Source organism: Cyclopterus lumpus, chromosome 6, assembly GCF_009769545.1.
Source record: "Cyclopterus lumpus isolate fCycLum1 chromosome 6, fCycLum1.pri, whole genome shotgun sequence".
NCBI classification, from domain to species: Eukaryota; Metazoa; Chordata; class Actinopteri; order Perciformes; family Cyclopteridae; genus Cyclopterus; species Cyclopterus lumpus.
This window is the reverse complement of record NC_046971.1, coordinates 6816885-6834580: the sequence shown is the minus strand read 5'-3', so window position 1 is coordinate 6834580 and position 17696 is coordinate 6816885. Positions and strand designations below refer to the sequence as shown.

The 17696-nt window shown below is 44.3% G+C and overlaps 1 protein-coding gene across 1 annotated transcript in view; it reads left to right on the top strand.

Moving 5' to 3' along the window:
- kcnq1.2 (potassium voltage-gated channel, KQT-like subfamily, member 1.2) overlaps nt 1–17696 on the top strand; it is a 151636-nt gene that overhangs the window by 85513 nt on the left and 48427 nt on the right. Inside the window, exons 15-18 of the mRNA XM_034535508.1 lie at nt 11177–11252; nt 12302–12396; nt 14025–14065; nt 16399–16460. Of these exons, the coding sequence (XP_034391399.1) occupies nt 11177–11252; nt 12302–12396; nt 14025–14065; nt 16399–16460 (274 nt within the window). The remainder of the gene's footprint in view (nt 1–11176; nt 11253–12301; nt 12397–14024; nt 14066–16398; nt 16461–17696) is intronic.

The window sequence follows — 17696 nt, the reverse complement described above, 5'->3', positions numbered from 1 at the left end:
GGCTTATTGTGCTGTAGTAATGAAAATGGCTGCGTCCATCTTTTTAATTATTCCATCTCCACTTTGAAGTGGCGATCCTGTATATCCTTCTGTGTCAGCAAATGAAAATCTCCATATGATTACATTTCTAAAGTTATTATTATCCAAAAGTATATTTACTTTGCCTGTTTGAGTTTGGAAAATGTGGATGTCGGTGGCAAGCTGTGATGGACAGTTTGTTTTTGCGAAAAAAAGGGGGCGGGGCACACAAGGCGGTCCTGAGCCAAGATGGCACTCTCCAAAAGCAACATGCCCAGTCATCATTTTACTCACACGCTCGGAGATAGACAAGGCTCTGTGCATTTTGCCACGAGGGAACTTTGACATGCTTATAAACACACACACACACACACACACACATATCCTGATGCCCGCACCTTTAGCCAGGCCACCTACACTCTGCAGTGACTCAGCAGCAGCAGATGCAGGACCTCGGCTCCATCCATCACACGCTGTCGTTATCCCACTGTGCTAAATGATTCTATTAGAGCGTCACGCCGGCCCCTCAAAGCTCCCACTGTTCCCACCTCCACAATGTGGTTCCAGCAGTCCAACCCATGCGTTGATAATTTGCCCTGAAAAAATTGGCCGGGGACAAGCATCCAATTATGGCTTTGCACCGTCGTTCCCAGCGCCTCTTTTCAGATAACCGCTCTCATAACCGACCATGATGAATCCCACACGTCCTTCATCTTCGTTTCTATTTTTTTCTCATTTCGGGCTGTTTTTTTGTTTGTTTTTTTTCCTCCTCCTTTTTCTGTTGTCTACATCTTCCTGATGTCAGGTGGAACATGACAGATCACAACTGATCTGAAGTTAGTTTACTATTATGACAAATGAATGCCTCTGAATTCAGTAATTTAATGCTCCGGGCGCCGAGCCAGCGTGTCTGTTTTTCCTGTCTGTCAGTGAGGAGTAGTGTTGGAAGTCATTTATCAAACCCTGGCTTGCAGTCGTTGTGTTATTATTAGGTCAGTGTTATGTCATAGTGGGATTACATCATTCGGCATTTGTCTGCTAACATTTGGCCACGAGCTAACTCGACTAACTATCCCAGGTTTATGTGTTCCTTAAATCTGCAAGGATTGTTTGACATATTATATTACGTTAAGGTATTGTTCCACCGCGACATGTATGTATACATTCTTCAGCGTTCCACTTGGAGTTTGGTTTTATTGTTTGGCCTCATAAACTGGACATTCAGTTCACCGTGTTCTCTTTCGAAGCTTTGGCTGTCGCTCTTGTTTTCGACTTTGTCCAAAATGTTCTGGCTGTTGTTTGTTCTCCCACTCAAATTAGATTTCATGTCTTTTGGAGCGCAAACCGGAGATCAGCAGATTTGGCTGTAGAAAAAATTAAAAACAAAAAAACTCTGTTTGTTGAAGCGTAAAATAATAGATGGGCAATGTTATCATCTTCTGTCAATACCGTGTTATGAGACTAGATGTTGGATACTGTAATATGGCATGATTGTTGGGTTTTATAGGCTGCATGACAGTCAATCTCGTAATATTAATATCAAGCTCAACAATGTCCTACAATTCAATTTGTTCCATATTGTCATAAGTGATATGTTTTTAACTTCATGTCGAGAGTGGTGATTCAGCCCATTACCCATTTATGTAATTTTCACTCAACACTTTATCAATAAAACATACTGACTCAAAGTGGACAGGTTTTTATTGTGAAATCACATTTTAAACATCAATGCTGCCCCAGGGCCTCAATCAGTGTTCAAATGTTGTTGAAGCAGCTGTCCAAAAGCATTTAAATAACACTCAAAATAGTGCTGTTGCAAAAGAAAAAAAAAGCGTATAATTTTGAGAGGAGCTTAAGAGCAGTGATACAGGCCCATAACTCACCCTGACACACTCCCCTCTCACATCTCATCTCACCAGGGAGCACTAGGAGGGTCAATTTGACCAATCGTAGACCTTGCGGCACCCCCGGTGGCCCCCCCCCCCCCCCGCCCCCACAATCCTCTTTCACCTCCTCCCGGGCCTGTGAACTCTCCGTGTACCGTCATCTGATCCCACCATAGCAGCAAGCAAAGAAGCAGCCCCTGACCTGGACTGCGTACACACACTATAGAGAGCTGGGATCATAGCCTGCAGTCAGCCTTTTAAAAGTAACAATGTTCCTCATTTTTCTTCACTCGCTCTCTATGATCCTAAACAAGAACTGATGCGAACTGTCATTTGTTCCAGTTACACGACACCAACCTGTGCTCCGCTTATCCCGCCAGGATTTAGAGTTGACCCTTGACCGAAAAGAGAAAAGAAAACTTATCTCTCTCGTTTTGTTTAGATATGATGAAACTTAAAAAAAATATATATATTAAGAATTGGGAGCCCTGTTACAACAAATAGCAAAATCATCCACTAAAAAAGCCCACACGTTTAAATGTGCAACCTGGCCTTTGTTTTCAACAGCAGAAACATAAAATAACACAGAGAATGAAGCTATTAAAAAAAGGTATGATTATAAATAACACTTGCAAATTGAAACATTTCGACACATGAGAACATACTTAAAATATGAATTGTTGTGAAGGAAGAATTCCAGTGTAAAGTGTGTTGGCTCCGTGCTTAATAATTTCACTTTGGAATAACTGATGCAGCTCTGAAACCCGCCTCTTTTAAAAAAATAATTTTCCCAAATCAGGTTGGATAATGATTATGATCGGTTATGGTCTTTTGGGGCAAGTGCAAGCGAATCCTCAAGCCATACATCTCAAAGTCAAATCTTAAATCCTCTCAAATCAAGTCTTCGTGAAGTGTCAAGTCAGAATCTTTGAAAGCTGACCGTTAAATCATGTGCTATCTGAAAGTTATTCTAGATTCGTTAAAGGTTCTCTATATGATATTCAGAGCATTAATATAGCAGCCAACAACTATTTGCAATCCAAGATATAGGCGAGTAACGGCGTCCAGAGCAGCTCACGTACTTTCCTTGAATCTAAATGTAAGGTGAGTCTGTATGGAATGATGTTGTGACCTTCGTGAGGTTTTGAAGTCCTCATTTCTGTAAAGTAAGTCTTACGGTTTCAAGACTGTACCAGAGACTCTCTACTGCTGCCTCCTGGCTGTACAGTTGGATCAGATGAACCCAGCCAGACAGGGACAGACCCGGAGACCGAGGCCGTGTGCTAATTGTATGCTGGACCAGGAACGGAAGCTGTTAAAGCGAGTCTGCAAAGAACTTCTCAGCCTCCTCTGCTGCCATAAATCCCTCCTCTCCACTACGACTTCCTACTGTTACCGCTACCACTCCCTGCACCACTTCATCTCTCTCTAGCACTCTTGGACTACAATGTAAGTATGGAAAGAAGTGGATGTGTTTACTGGCATTCCTATTATTGTGTTTGTCTAATTTTAATAGATTATCTTTTACCACTGTGGAGATAAGTGAAATATAAACTAAAGCCGAGCTAAACAGAGACTGATGGGTTGTTTTAATAGCTGAGCGGTTCCCTTTCCAGCTTGCAGCGTTGTTTGGCCAGACCTTTCAGCTACTTTCCTCTCCTCCCCTCTCCTCTCCTGACAAAGGGACTCAAAACCCATCGTGATAATTTTTGAGACCCTGGTCTAAATGGTGAATGCTTGTTTAGTCAAGGAGACTCATGGCCTCGACCAGGCTTGAAGAGGTGGCCCCCGAAGTGCTGTTAGTGCTCACTGTCAGCATGACGACTCTCTTTCTAGGTCTCTCGAGAATGAAAATCAATGTGCTTTAAAAAGGTGAAATCATGTCTTTGTCTCCCTCGGCATATTTACAGTGTGTCTCTTTCTCCGAAGAGGAAAGGACCACTCTGTTCTTTTCTCTGGACTCTCACATTGTAAATACATCACATATTCACCAATGAGAAGTTTTAAAAGAGTTTAAAATAATGTATCATACATTTTGTAATATATGTATATACACTGCATAGCTTTCCTCTACTACTTCTCTTTTTCTCTTGTACACAAACAGACGCACCACAATCGTCAATTGGAGCCTATGGGAGGCCTCCCCTAAAAGAAGGAACAAAAAGGCTGCCCACTGTAGAAAGGCCTAATTAAACAGCAGTCTTTAATACCAGTCAGCCCCCCACTGTAGCCCCAACCACACATGAATGAAAGAATAAGGCCCTTTTGAGAAGGAGCACAGTTTTATAATCTAACCCATTGGCTTGTGAAAGGGAAGGCCCCTTAGCCAAGAAGGCCCACAGGTCACCCTCCATCTAGATCTGTCTCCCCTTCTCTCTCCGTCCTCGCGCTCTCTTCCCTTCTTCTTCTCTGTCCTCCTGCTGAGTTGATGGCCAGGTTCAAGGTCTCCAGCACCGCCACCTCCAACAGGCCCTTGCTCCCCCGAGGTCGTGGTGGTGCTAATTTCCCCCGCACAGGCACACAAAAAACACACACATGAACAACCATGTGTGTTGGCATGACCAACCACTGGGCTCATGTGATTGGATTAGTAGAGCCCGATGAAAGAGAAACAGCCAATTGAATGGCCAAAAATGGAGCGGCTGTAGCGGGACTAAGAGTTCAGCAGAGGGGGTGGGCTTGGATGCTCAGGGGCCTCAGTGTAAGGGGTTATCCCAGAAAATTAGTGTGTGAGGGGGGGGGGGGGGGGTTGCAAGGGTCCAGTGTGCAGCCCCCCCCCCCTACCCTCAGAGCTCACCTCACCACTACCAACCTCCAAAAACCTCCCCACCCCACCCAGGCGACGGGACCCCCCGACTGGCAGCAATAAATAGATTATTTCTCAAACATTCCTAATCCTGCTAAACAGCAACAAATCCTATTAGGCCATGAATTATAAAGCCTCCCTCGCCCACTGGAGGAACCCGATCGCCCTCCTGTCTTCACAACGTGCATGCGCATACCCACACGCACATGCAAACACACGAGACCTCAAGAATGTTGGTCTAAGCAGGGAGGAATTGTAAGTGTGTGATATCCACACATGGGTATGTATGTCTATATATATATATGTATATATATATATGTGTGTGTGTGTGTGACTGCTTGCTTCCATTCATACGAGATGCCGGTGCATGTGGATTTGTGTGTGTGGTCCCTTGCGGGGCTTTCTACTCCCCACTCGTCAGTCAGCTAAGCTTGAGTACAGATTTACAAACGCGTGTGCAAGCATGGACACTCTCATGCACTAAAGTAAAGCTGAGGGGCAAGTAATAGCAGCGCTAACAGCTGTGCGATGATGTCATAGTCATTGTGATCACGCCAGACTGTGAGCAACCAAAGGTAAAGGAGTATAGAATATGTTGTATGATGACGGTGCTAAAACGTGGTTGACGACCTGAATAGACACCAAAACATACTTTTAAAAAAACACATAACAGATTTAAGGGTAAAAAAGCCCTCTGAAAAGAAAAGTCTGACCCTGATACACCCACTAATGTGCCTTCCCAAATTACTGACACACCTCAAGCTAAACACTTAGACTAAACGAAGGTCTGGCGACAAAGAAGGGGTCATTAACCCCAAATTTCCAGCTCTCTCATTTTGGCTCACTTTGAAGTATAGTAATGGCCACGTCCTCCTCTTAAGGCTACACCTTAAGCCTGGGACCAAACCCTCAGAACCCAAATTAGTGGGATCATCTAGGAGGAGGCCCCTGTCCCAAATTCGTTGCTCCCAGTTTGTTGATGGCAAGAACTATGTGGATAAACTGGGATTCATGTGTGAATCAAATGAATATTGCCATATACAGAAAACCAGTATCTATAGTTTATGTAAGAATAAAATAAATAGGGACTTTGAGCGACTCAAAGTCCCTATTTATTTGTTTTATTTGTTTTACCTGTATTTTAGCTATTCTTATTTATTTATTTTTAGCTTTTAGAATGTTTTAATTATGTGAAGTGTCTTTGAGTACTATGAAAAGCGCTATATAAATTAAATGCATTATTATTATTATTATTATGTAAGAATCCGTGGGAACTTTATCCTTAAAATTCCTTCAATTGGACTCTTTTCATACCCTGGCAAAACGTTGTTTTTTTTTCCCATGCAGTTTTTCATTTTGCTCGGCTGTCTTCACTGGAAACCAGCTCATCCAAATCTTTAGTTAATTTGGCAGTTAGCGTTGTGTCGCAAAGAGTTCACCAGTCGTTAGTGTACTCGTTAGAAGTGCGCTACTCTCCAATCTCCTCTCCGTGCGGTGGGAAAGAGCGGTTTCTGTCTCTGTTCTCCTAAAAAATAATGACAGTCGTCATTAACGCTCAACGGGGGGCGGGACTTTTTTTTTCTGAGGTCACGGAGATGTCGGCCATCTCTCGGTTGTTTTTTTTTTTTTTTTTTTTTTTTCTCTGCGGGATTTTTTCACGAGCTTTAAAACTTCCATTCGTGTGTACCTTTTAGAGGTGTAAGGCTACTTTATGCGACGAAATTCCTTCCAACATCGTATGTTAATGTCACGAACAAAACACATTGTGGGCGACACTGTGTGTGTGTGCGCATGAGAGAGACTGTATTTTCTTTCCACACACATCAAACATGGCTGGCTCCCTCGGTTTCCGTCTTCGTCATCAGCTCCTCGTGGGCACTGGGCTTTGATGTGGCCTGGTTGCTGCTATTGTCTCCAGCATGTCTTGATCAGTGCCCATTGATCTGGAGTGGAGGGCGGCACGAAAACAACTGGAGCAGGCACGGGGGGGGGGGGGAACAATTGTATCAGTTATGTCCTGACGAAGAGGGGTCCATTCATGAGCTTTGGTCGAATAACTATCCTTTTCATTTGCATGCCAACAGAATTGTATATATCTGTAACTAAGAATACAATAATTGTGAGTTCATCTGGGTGGAAACGCACGTCTGCCGACCACAAAGTAAAAAAAAAAAAAAAGAGGACGTTTAGCAGTTTGCCAAAGAAAATGGACGTCTCTACGGAAACAACCTCAAAGTGTGAGTACAGCATGTTCACGAGCAATAAGCTCGTGAAGGAGGTGGCATGAGAAACATGACGCAAACCAGCAGGCGGTTTAATTTCCCCACGAGACGGAACCCCTTTTTTTTTCCACATGGGAGAATTTCTTGCGTTGAGAAGTGCTCAGAAGCCCATTCATTTAAAACCCTCATTGAGTGAAGGAACTTGGCTGTGATGTTACGGTGTCTCTCACTTATAATTCTTACCACGGCACCCTCTGGCGTGCCATCACTTTTTAGATCAAACATTCCTGAAAGAATGCAGTCATCTTATCCTCCCCAAGATATGATAAAGGGATGTCTGTTTTTGAGGAGAACAGAGGAGCACATCTCTTTGATGGACCAAAGCACTAGTCATAAAGCTTATCTCTCGCACACACACACACACACACACACACACACACCAGACCAGACCGTAGCACATTGATGTCTAAGGCTGCTCTCTCCTGACTGACTCCAAGGTTATTGCGGCGCACCATGGAAGCACAGGATATTTGACGGTCCCCTGCCAAATAAAGAGCCGAGGGGGGTGGGGGATGCGGGAGAGTTGCCATTGACAACTCGGAGATCTCCAAAGTGACCATCGGAAAATGTAAAAAAAAGAAAGAAAAAAAAGAGAAAACTTATTAAGAGAGAAGGTTCCAGGGGAGGCCATGGGGAGGCCGTGGGGCTAAATCTGTCACAGCTTTTCAAGAAAGGGACAAGGCCAGTCCATGACTCCAGCAGCTCGAGCTTTTATATGACTTCTACAGTCGACCTAATGAAGAATAGCGAGTCTGTTGAAAAGAGCCAGGAGGTAGCCAGCCCTCCCAATAGAGAATGAATCATAGAGCGCAGGACAATGGAAAATATGTAGGAGACGTCGTGGGCGAGAGCTGAGCTTTTGCTGACTCAAGAGAAGTCCCCAGGATACACTGTGTGTCAGAGAAAAGAGGAGGTAGGAGGGGGGGAGGGGGGGGCAGAGCCAGAACCAGAGCCAGAGCCAGAGCCAGAGCCAGAGCCAGCAAGTGTTTTGAAGGGCAGCATCAGCAGAGAGAGAGATGCAGAAATTACATTCCTCCAGTTTCTTTGTGCCAAATGTTGAATGGACCGGAGTGTGTGTGTGTGTGTGGGGGGGGGATAACCCTCCGTGTTATTCTTTAATCGCACTTACCCAATGAACATGTGTGCGCTTTTGTGTCAAACGCAGGAAACGGGAGGAGGGCAAGGAGGGAGCGGGGTACAGTTGTACAACGATCAAAAAGTTTTTTGTTTCCTACATGTGTTTTCTTTCACAATTATGCTCGAACCTCCGACTCACACGGAAAAGAGGCGGAAAGCCCCCCACACCCACCCCCCAACAACACTTCCTTATCCTGATCGACAGTGGAGAGCAAGGAGGGGGTGGGGGGTGGGTGGGGGGGTAGACTTTTTTTTGTTTTTAAATAGGGCCTCAAGCTCTTTATGTTTGGTATTGTTTGTGTGCATTTCCTCCTATAGCTTGGGCAGGCCTCGCATGGAGGGCAGGGGGGAAAAAGGCAGCAGCACGACAGCCTTTGATGCTCATGTTTTATGGTCCCATGTAAACGCATTGTCTGTTAAGCCCTTTTGTTATCCCTCGGCCTAATTAAGACCTAAGAGCGACTTGTTGACTCCACAAAGACCCTTGTTCGTGGAGGGGGAGGGTGGTGTCTGTGTGTCAAGGGTGTGTGCGTGCGTGTGTTTGTGCATGCGGGTGTGTCGCCTTTGATTGGGATGTAGTTTGAGAGAAAAGTCCTTTGCTCCTACCAACTAAAGCGTAGACTTTGACATAAGAATGGAGCCATTCATTTTCTGTCTGAGTGGAGAAGAACTCATCTCTGGCTGCAGTTAAGCTCAGAGCAACGGCAACGAGCACTTAACACACAGACACACACACACACACACACACATCCAGTGCATTCTGATTTGTGCATGCCATCGCATGCCACACACTTGCTCCAGGCAAGTGTGTAGAAGTGGCAATGCAGTACCGACCATTGTTTTAAATGCACTCCCCATTCATTTCTGCCATCTTCCTCTGAGTCTCTCCAGCAAGAATCTGTTTGCTGTTAATCCACCCGTCTCCACTTTAATGTCTCTGATGCCAACAGATGGTGGAAAGGTCACCCGTTTCTCAGACATACTGTACATGAAAGACAGATAGAGAGACGGGCATAAACAAGCGGGAGCAAGTCCTGCTCCCCCAGCAGACGGGAGATATTTTCGCTATATATATTTTATCTGAATAAATGCTCTATTGCATTATTTGTGCTTTGTCGCTCTCTATTATCAATAAGGGCTTTTCAACAATCTAATGCATTGACACTGGCAGTATTGAAGGGGGTGGTGAACACTGATCCATTGGACCACAACGCCTCTTTGCAGCTGCACTGATTCGTGCATCTGTGATCTTCGGATCCCTGAAACTATGCATTTGTTGTTTAAAGGCATACTTTCCAACCCTCCCAATGATTCCTGGGATTTCCCCTCTCCCAGTGACCTCACCAGTTCTCCCGTATTACTACCATATCATGACAAATTAATTTTCGCAAGCTGTTTCTGTCACTGCACAGCGTGCGTACGCCCGACAGTTTCCACCCATACAACAACATTACTAAACCAAATGCTCTTGGCCGCTGCTATTCAAACAGGGGCAAAAAAATGTATAAATGAGTAAGTTAATAATTACAAATAAATTACGTTTAGAGATTCACGCAAGTTCACACCAGAGGGAACAATTCTTCTGTATTCTTTCCTGAGAAATAAATGTTAAATACATTTTTTTTTTGGCAGTTTACTAGAATTCAACAGAATGAAGGAAACAGCCGTTGAAACCCTGATTAGCTTAAAAAAAAATAAAAAATGCTCCCTATTTTTGAGGCTTCCAGATTGAAAAGTACATATTTTAAAGGTGCTCAATGCGTAATTCAGAGCATTGCCTCCACGAGGTTCTCAACATGGCGACAGCTGAGGCTAACAGGGAAAGCAACAGCGCTGACAGAACTAACAGTGTTTACCTGAAGGGAAACACGAGGGCGGACGCTAAGCTTCCGTGACACCGCCGTGGGTCGGGATGTTGTCATCGCCAGTAAACCCGCTGTATGAGTGCAGTGCAATACGGTAGCCGTTAGCTAGCTAGCGGGTCTCAACAGAGAGACGCGCTAAAATGTAGGCGCAGCGTAAAGCACAGAGAAGCTGGGATTACAACACACATAGATATACAGAGATATTACGCCAATACATCTTTACTTAGCAAGACGTTTATTTGCCGCTGTATTAATGCTCTGGATCCTGTTTATAAAACCTTTAGGATAAATACTAGAGAGATTGGTGCGTTCTTGTGCCCTACAATAAAAATACTTATTAATTGTAGAGGGACTCTTTCGTCCATTTTGTCTTTGTCATGTTCATTGGGTAAGTGACAATAATTTCTTGACACATGTGAATGCAAATAGCTGATTGTGATGTAACTTTCCCAAATATATCCCTCATTTCCTTTCCCTTGGTAGACCATGTTCAGTCGGTGTTTTCTCTTTTATCTATTTTCACGCGCAGATCGTCCAAAACACGATTTTTTTTCTCTCCTTTTTTTTTTCTTCTGACAAATAAATCACATGAGCACCAGAGAGAGCCTCCTTGGAAAAAAACAAACACAATCGCATGCCATCCTGTCACTATGGCATGCAAGCGTGAGTTTGTGTGTGTGTCGTTTGCTGCCAGTGGTTTCTGTCTCGGTGCTTTGCTCCATACCAGTGGGTTTTCATTTGTGTTGACACAGATGTGCTGGCTTTGAGTCGAGGGGACTTGTGTTTTGGGACTCCTCTTCATGCAAACTGAGTCTGGTCTCCTTCTGTTTCACTTTGCATCAAGACACAGGGTCGTTGTTGTGACCGATATGGCAGAAAGCAGCAGTTAATCTATGTTGACACATAGTTAGATGTTTACTGTGTATTTATTTGTGTGTGTGTCTCCTGTTCTGGCCACATGTTTTACTCTTGCATACACACACATTGTCCATTGATTAATGAAAGCAGCCAGAGCCAATGAGACTGGGACTGCAGCATGCAGCTTTTCTTGTCTTTTTTTTCTTTTTAAAATGTAGCTCGTCAATAGCGAGACACTTTTTCACGACAAGGAATCATCTTAAGCACCATGCTGGGCATCGCTGTTTTACCTTGAGACTAAACCAGTGTCCCTTCCTGTCACAGGTTGTCCCACGCCCAGAGGTCGGCTGTAAAAGTCCTCCGCAGAATGCAGTACTTTGTGGCCAGGACGAAATTTCAGGTAAGCAAAAGCATTCGGCAGAGTTAAGGGGAGCAAAAGTGGGGGAAGACGCAGAGACAAAGAGAGAGAGACACATTGAGAGTGAGAGGGAGTGAGAGAAGTGTGTGTGTGTGTGTGTGTGTGTAGTGTTTTTGCGGTTATACAGGATGAGCAGGGGGAGCCCCAAGGGGCATATATCAGCTGCAGCGCTGTGTGTGTGTGTGTGTGTGTGTGTGTGTGTGTGTGTGTGTGTGTGTGTGTGTGTGTGTGTGTGTGTGTGTGTGTGTGTGTGTGTGTGTGTGTGTGTGTGTGTGTGTGTGCGTGTGTGTGTGTGTGCGTGTGTGTAAATGCCTGAAACTTGCACCTGCATGTCGTCTTTGTGCTCACTTCAGTTCAGGCGCAGTGTCAAGGGAAGTCTACTAACCTGTCTCTGGGGCTACAGGAGGAATTCACTTACTGTACTGCACTCACAACAACACTTGCAGAAATTCACTCACTCACACGCACACACACGCACACACACACACACACACAAAGCAAGTCATTGCCTCACGCAGCACTAAAGGCAGCAGAATTAGGTTCCAACATTTTGTGCAGTGAATTATTTCAGTAAAAAAAGGAAAACCTAATCATGTTGGAGATACTTTCGTTTTCATGCTTCATGTTATTGTCGAATGGTTCCTATATTCTTACCGTTTCCAAGTGGTCTCTATGTTTTCAATTATGGCCTAAGTGATCTCAGCTGCAGAGGCTGAGTATACCAAGGATACCCTAAAGAGTTCACTGGGTTCTTTCTGATGCTGCTTGTATCCACGTCCCACTGAACAAAGCTGTGAAAGAGCCCTAACACGATTGCTTTCTACATGACCATGCACTTGTTAGTGCGCACGCACGCACACACACACACACACACACTCACACACAATGAGTTAACAATGAACCCTTTGCACCCAAGGGGGTTGGGGATGTTTTCAGGGACCAAGCAACAGCAGCTATGGTTGACAATGGCTTTTGTCTTCCTGTGCGTGTGCGTGTGCGTGTGCGTGTGCGTGTGTGTGTGTGATCCGCAGCAAGCACGGAAGCCCTATGATGTGCGAGACGTGATCGAGCAATATTCCCAGGGTCACCTCAACATGATGGTCCGCATCAAGGAGCTGCAGCGAAGGTGGTGTCTTTGACCTTGTTTCATGCTCTTTCTTCCTCTAACTTTGCGTCAATTGAGTTCAACTTTCTTTCTTTTTTGTAAATTTTTCTTGCCATCCTTATGTTGAATACATACGTTGGTGGACGGGGCGCTACAATGGATCTAAACATTTCAATTTGGAGAAAAGTGCTGCCGCTTCAGAAACAATGCCAATTCCAAAAGAGGCGTAAATGTGATACAACTGAAAAGAAAATGCTGCAGGGCAAAACAAACAGATTAACAGCGAACACTCTGCAAATACAGAAATGATCAAAGTCATAAACACACAAACCCAGAAACGAAAAGCAACGGAAATATTCATTCAGTCAACACAGCGGGAGACCTCCAGGCACATATACTTGTTGGCCATCTTCTAAAGCTATTACTTAAATGTGTCCCTCTTTTCTAATATTGTAAAAAAAAAAAAACAAGGGTCAAATGTAAAAAATCTAAATCCCCTCTGCTCTCCACATTTCACACAGTCCAGCTGTTCCCCTTAAGCCATCCTACTTTGCGCGGTGGCTTTAGCGTGTTTGCTCCTGATCTATTTGTTTTGTCTTTCTGCGGCACGTTTTTCCTCGTTTTGCAGTATCCGTCTCCGTTGTTTTCTTCGTCCATGTGTTTTCGAATGAGCGTCGTTTCTGAAGCTGCAGCATGTTTCTCCTCATGAACACGTTGCCACCTCACCTGAGCTTTATTAAAGTCCTCACTACTTCTCCTGCAACTTTTCTCTGCATTTTTAGGTGATTTTCACTCACCCTTGAATGGGGTGGCTAAGGTCGCGAATTGGGTGAAACGTATGTCAGTGCGTGTCACTCGGATCCTCTTAACGCCCTTTTGCAGTAATTCAGCTGAAACGTGGTAGATGCGCTGTGAAATTCTGAAATCAGCAGGCCGGCACCATGTGTCAGTAAATCAAGAAAAGAAAGATTCATTGATTATTTATTACAACTTTTAACCAACTGCAATGACGTAAATGCAAAGAATCGTAAAGCCTAGAGTCTTTAATAAACACAATTTGGTCTCTCGTAAAATTCTACGCGGAAGATTTATTGTTTGCCATTTTTTTTGCAACCCCAATAAATTCTAAATTTTATCATTCGAACGGAAAATCCAAAGAAAAAGATGATGGCACTCACCACTTCTGACTCCTTCAAAAACAACACCATAATGCTTTGACCGTTTTGCATTCAATGGGCCACCAACATAAAGGAAAGACCGCTCAAGACGTGTGACTGCTGTGATAAAAACCCACCCTTCATTTTGGGTGGTGAACAGAAGAAAATGCTTTGAACTGCTTCAGTGCATTTATAGATGACTAACAGTCCACATGTGCAATCGAAACCTCTCACGAGTCCGATTGTTTATTTTGAAAGGCCGACAGCTCAATAAGAACATTAACTTATTCACCACTTTAAAACTTGCATGTGGGTAAGCAGTAAATACCGTTCAAGATGACGCCATTTGTTTGATTTTATTGGCTCCATAAATTGGCTTATATCCTTTTACTGTTTTGTTCATGACCTGGAATAATGTGCTGTTTACTCAACTGAATCTGGCCAGTGTTTTCACCTTCCCCACTTTAATTACTTCTCTCTTTTTCCCCCCAGGCTCGACGGCACACTGGGGAAGCCAGGAATGTTTCTTCCAGGTAAAACACCCGAAAACACAACAGTCTGCATCTGATAGACAGCCGTCACTCCTCAGTCCATCCCCGTGTTTACGTCCTACACATACACAAGCTGTGCCAGACTAAATATGAGAGGAAGAGCGGCCCCCTGTGTGTGTCACCGTGCATCAACAAATAATCACAATAATGTGGGTCTGGCAACTGACTTAACAAGCATAATTATAGTGGAATATATTTTTATCTCCGATGTGTTCAACAATTCAAATAAGATTGCAGTCATGCTCGGTGACGGCTATTTTCCCTGGTTAGAGAAAAAAATTGACCAACTGGAGTTTTGTATGCAGGAGTAAAAATGGTGGGGCGTCATCTTCCCATAGCTCCCAAGCAGCCTGGCTACACTCGTGAAAAATAGCTACATAAAAAAAGTGGACAAGCGTGAATTAAATCAAATGAGAAAAATATCAGCGCTTAATAGACATATTTCTATAATCAGTGTGTCAACTGAAAATGATGTCAGTGAGACGAATATGTCACTCGCTGCCTGAATGGTTTGAGCAAAACTATATAAAACAATCCCCCTTCCTCACAAATATATATTAAAAATAGAGCTAACATGCTGAATGAATAAAGTGAGAAAAAAATGGCAATGCAGTATGTTTATCTGGAACCTTATGAAGTTACAACTAGTGTAAATTAAGTATAATTAGATTATTTTACAGATTGGATTCACACTTCACTTTAATACAATTAATAAATGGTGGCCAATATGAAATGTTTGAATCTAAACATTCTCCAAACTAGCTTTTAATGCCGCGACCCACCTTTACTCCCTTTTCCTCTTTTCCGATTCCCAGCAGCTCAGTGAACGTCTCACAGGTGCAGATAACCAGTTGGACCAGTTGGTCATGCACACACATCATGCACACACGTCGTGCATACACGTCGTGCATACACGTCATGCATACACGTCGTGCACACACATCATACACACACGTCATGCACACACGTCATGCACACACGTCATGCACACACATCATACACACGTCATGCACACATGTCATGCACACACGTCATGCACACACATCATACACACACGTCATGCACACACGTCATGCACACACGTTATGCACACACATCATACACACGCGTCGTGCATACACGTCATGCGCACACGTCATACACACACGTCATGCACACACATCTGCACACACGTCGTGCATACACGTCATGCACACACGTCATGCACACACATCATACACACACGTCATGCACACACGTCATGCACACACGTTATGCACACACGTCATGAACATAAGTTATACACACACGTCATGCACACACATCATGCACACACGTCGTGCACACACGTCATGCACACACATCATACACACGTCATGCACACACGTCATGCACACACATCATACACACACGTCATGCATACACGTCATGCATACACGTCATGCACACACATCATGCACACACGTCATGCACACACATCATACACACGTCATGCACACAGGTCATGCACACATGTCATGCACACACGTCATGCACACACATCATACACACACGTCATGCACACACGTCATGCACACACATCATACACACACGTCATGCATACACGTCATGCATACACGTCATGCACACACGTCATGCACACACGTCATGCACACACATCATACACACGTCATGCACACAGGTCATGCACACATGTCATGCACACACGTCATGCACACACATCATACACACGTCATGCACACATGTCATGCACACACGTCATGCACACATGTCATGCACACATGTCATGCACACACACCATACACACGTCATGCACACACGTCCTACGCAAACAGTTTAAATAAATGCCGATCCACACACATCACCATTTTTACACTTCCGAGGAGAAATTCCGAGAACGCACTGTGATACTGATGCAGATCTGAGATAGATGAGTGGAGGCTTCCCCCACCTCAACACCGTTCACCCACAGTTCCATCTGAATAATGGAGTTAAGTCGTGTTTTTAGGGCGACATAACTCATAACATTTTAGCAGGGGGCTGTAAACTGCCACTGTGACCCGCGTTCACAAAAAAACCCAAAATGAATGAATGGATGGATTCACTCAGAATCCTGAGCCTTCAGGGCTCCTACTGTAAATGACCATGTTATGTTTGTGACGTGTGCGTGAGCGAGCAGTATAATTGATCTGAGTGTGACCAAAATCTGTTTTTGTGCTCAATAAGGGAAAGAAATTCGGGAGTACATATTTTATGCCATTAAGGCAAATGCATTAATATTGCCACTGGATGTTTGTGTGTTTTTGATTGTCCATTTGTTTGCATTCATTCAACAGGAAAAGGAGAAGATAAAGAATACCCAACTATCGGAGCGCGACTGATCAGGCTAGAAGATAAGGTAAGCACACTCGTGCTGCTCAGTGTGTGTGTGTGTGAGTGTGTGTGTATTTTGTCTGTGAGTAAGAGTAAGAGAGATAAGCAGAAGTATGCGTCTGTGACTGCATGACTGTGTGCATGAAGCTCTGTTATCAAATGAATGCGTTTTGATATGACAAAAAAACAACCTGTATTCTGCTGCGTTCACGTTATGTTCATGCTAATTCTGTTTGTTGTTGTTGTTGTTGTTTTTTGTCATTTTGATGATTTTCCATGCCAGCCCTTCTTTTTTTTCTTCTTTTTTTTTCTGTAATCCCAGGTACGTCGGGTGGTGACGATTGTTGCATGTTTATGTTTCCGTAAGTGAACATTAGAGGACTGGGAGCCTTAGAGGGGCTAAAGTCTGAATACAGCGAGCCAACAGATAACCGCTGTAATTACGCCTGTCCTCTCTCACAGAGAGAGGCGTATCTGTAGAGAGAGGACAGGCGTGACGCCATCACGGTCGCACCAGTTCGTGAGTGAATGCGTCCGCCTTCCCCGTCTCTCCGTCTGAACATTAGAGAATGTGTGCCTTTGATTCAGCTGCTGTTTGTCCGGTTGGTGGTCAGGTTTGGAAATGCTCAAGCGTGTTGTTGTTTTTTTCACGCCACTTGGTGATGTCACCGGCCTCTTTCGCCGACTTGTTCTCACATCTGACAGTAGATGAAAACATACCCCTACACAATAGAACAATGCATTCTATAGCCACTTCTTTTCTATTCAGCCAGCTCAGGATTTCCCCCCACTTTGCCTGAACATTTACCGTCACCGCGTCTGCCCGCTCATCAACGCTGATGCGCTCTGATGTTTGCATGCGTTTGCTGTTTCTCGGAACCCCCCCCCCCCCTTTTTTGTTACGGAGAGAGCCGTAATGATCTTGAACCGACGTACTCTCCGAGCCTGAAGACCTCCCTCTGTGATTGAGTTACGGCCCATTTGCTCAGGGCTTCATGTTATGATCGCAATCTCCTGATTGGAAACATAAACCTGCGTTCAGAAGTGCCTCCCCCTACCTATGACTCTCTCTCTCTCTCTCTCTCTCTCTTTCTTTCACTTTCTTCTCTCTCCCCACCGTGCCTTGACACGAAGGCAAAGTGTACCAACAAGAGGCGGAGGGTTGAGAAACAAATCGGTGGAACCCGCCTGACCCTCCGTAACAATGTGCAACCAATCACCGTTCCTCTAACCAGAACTGCGTTGGCGTGCATTGCTGCGA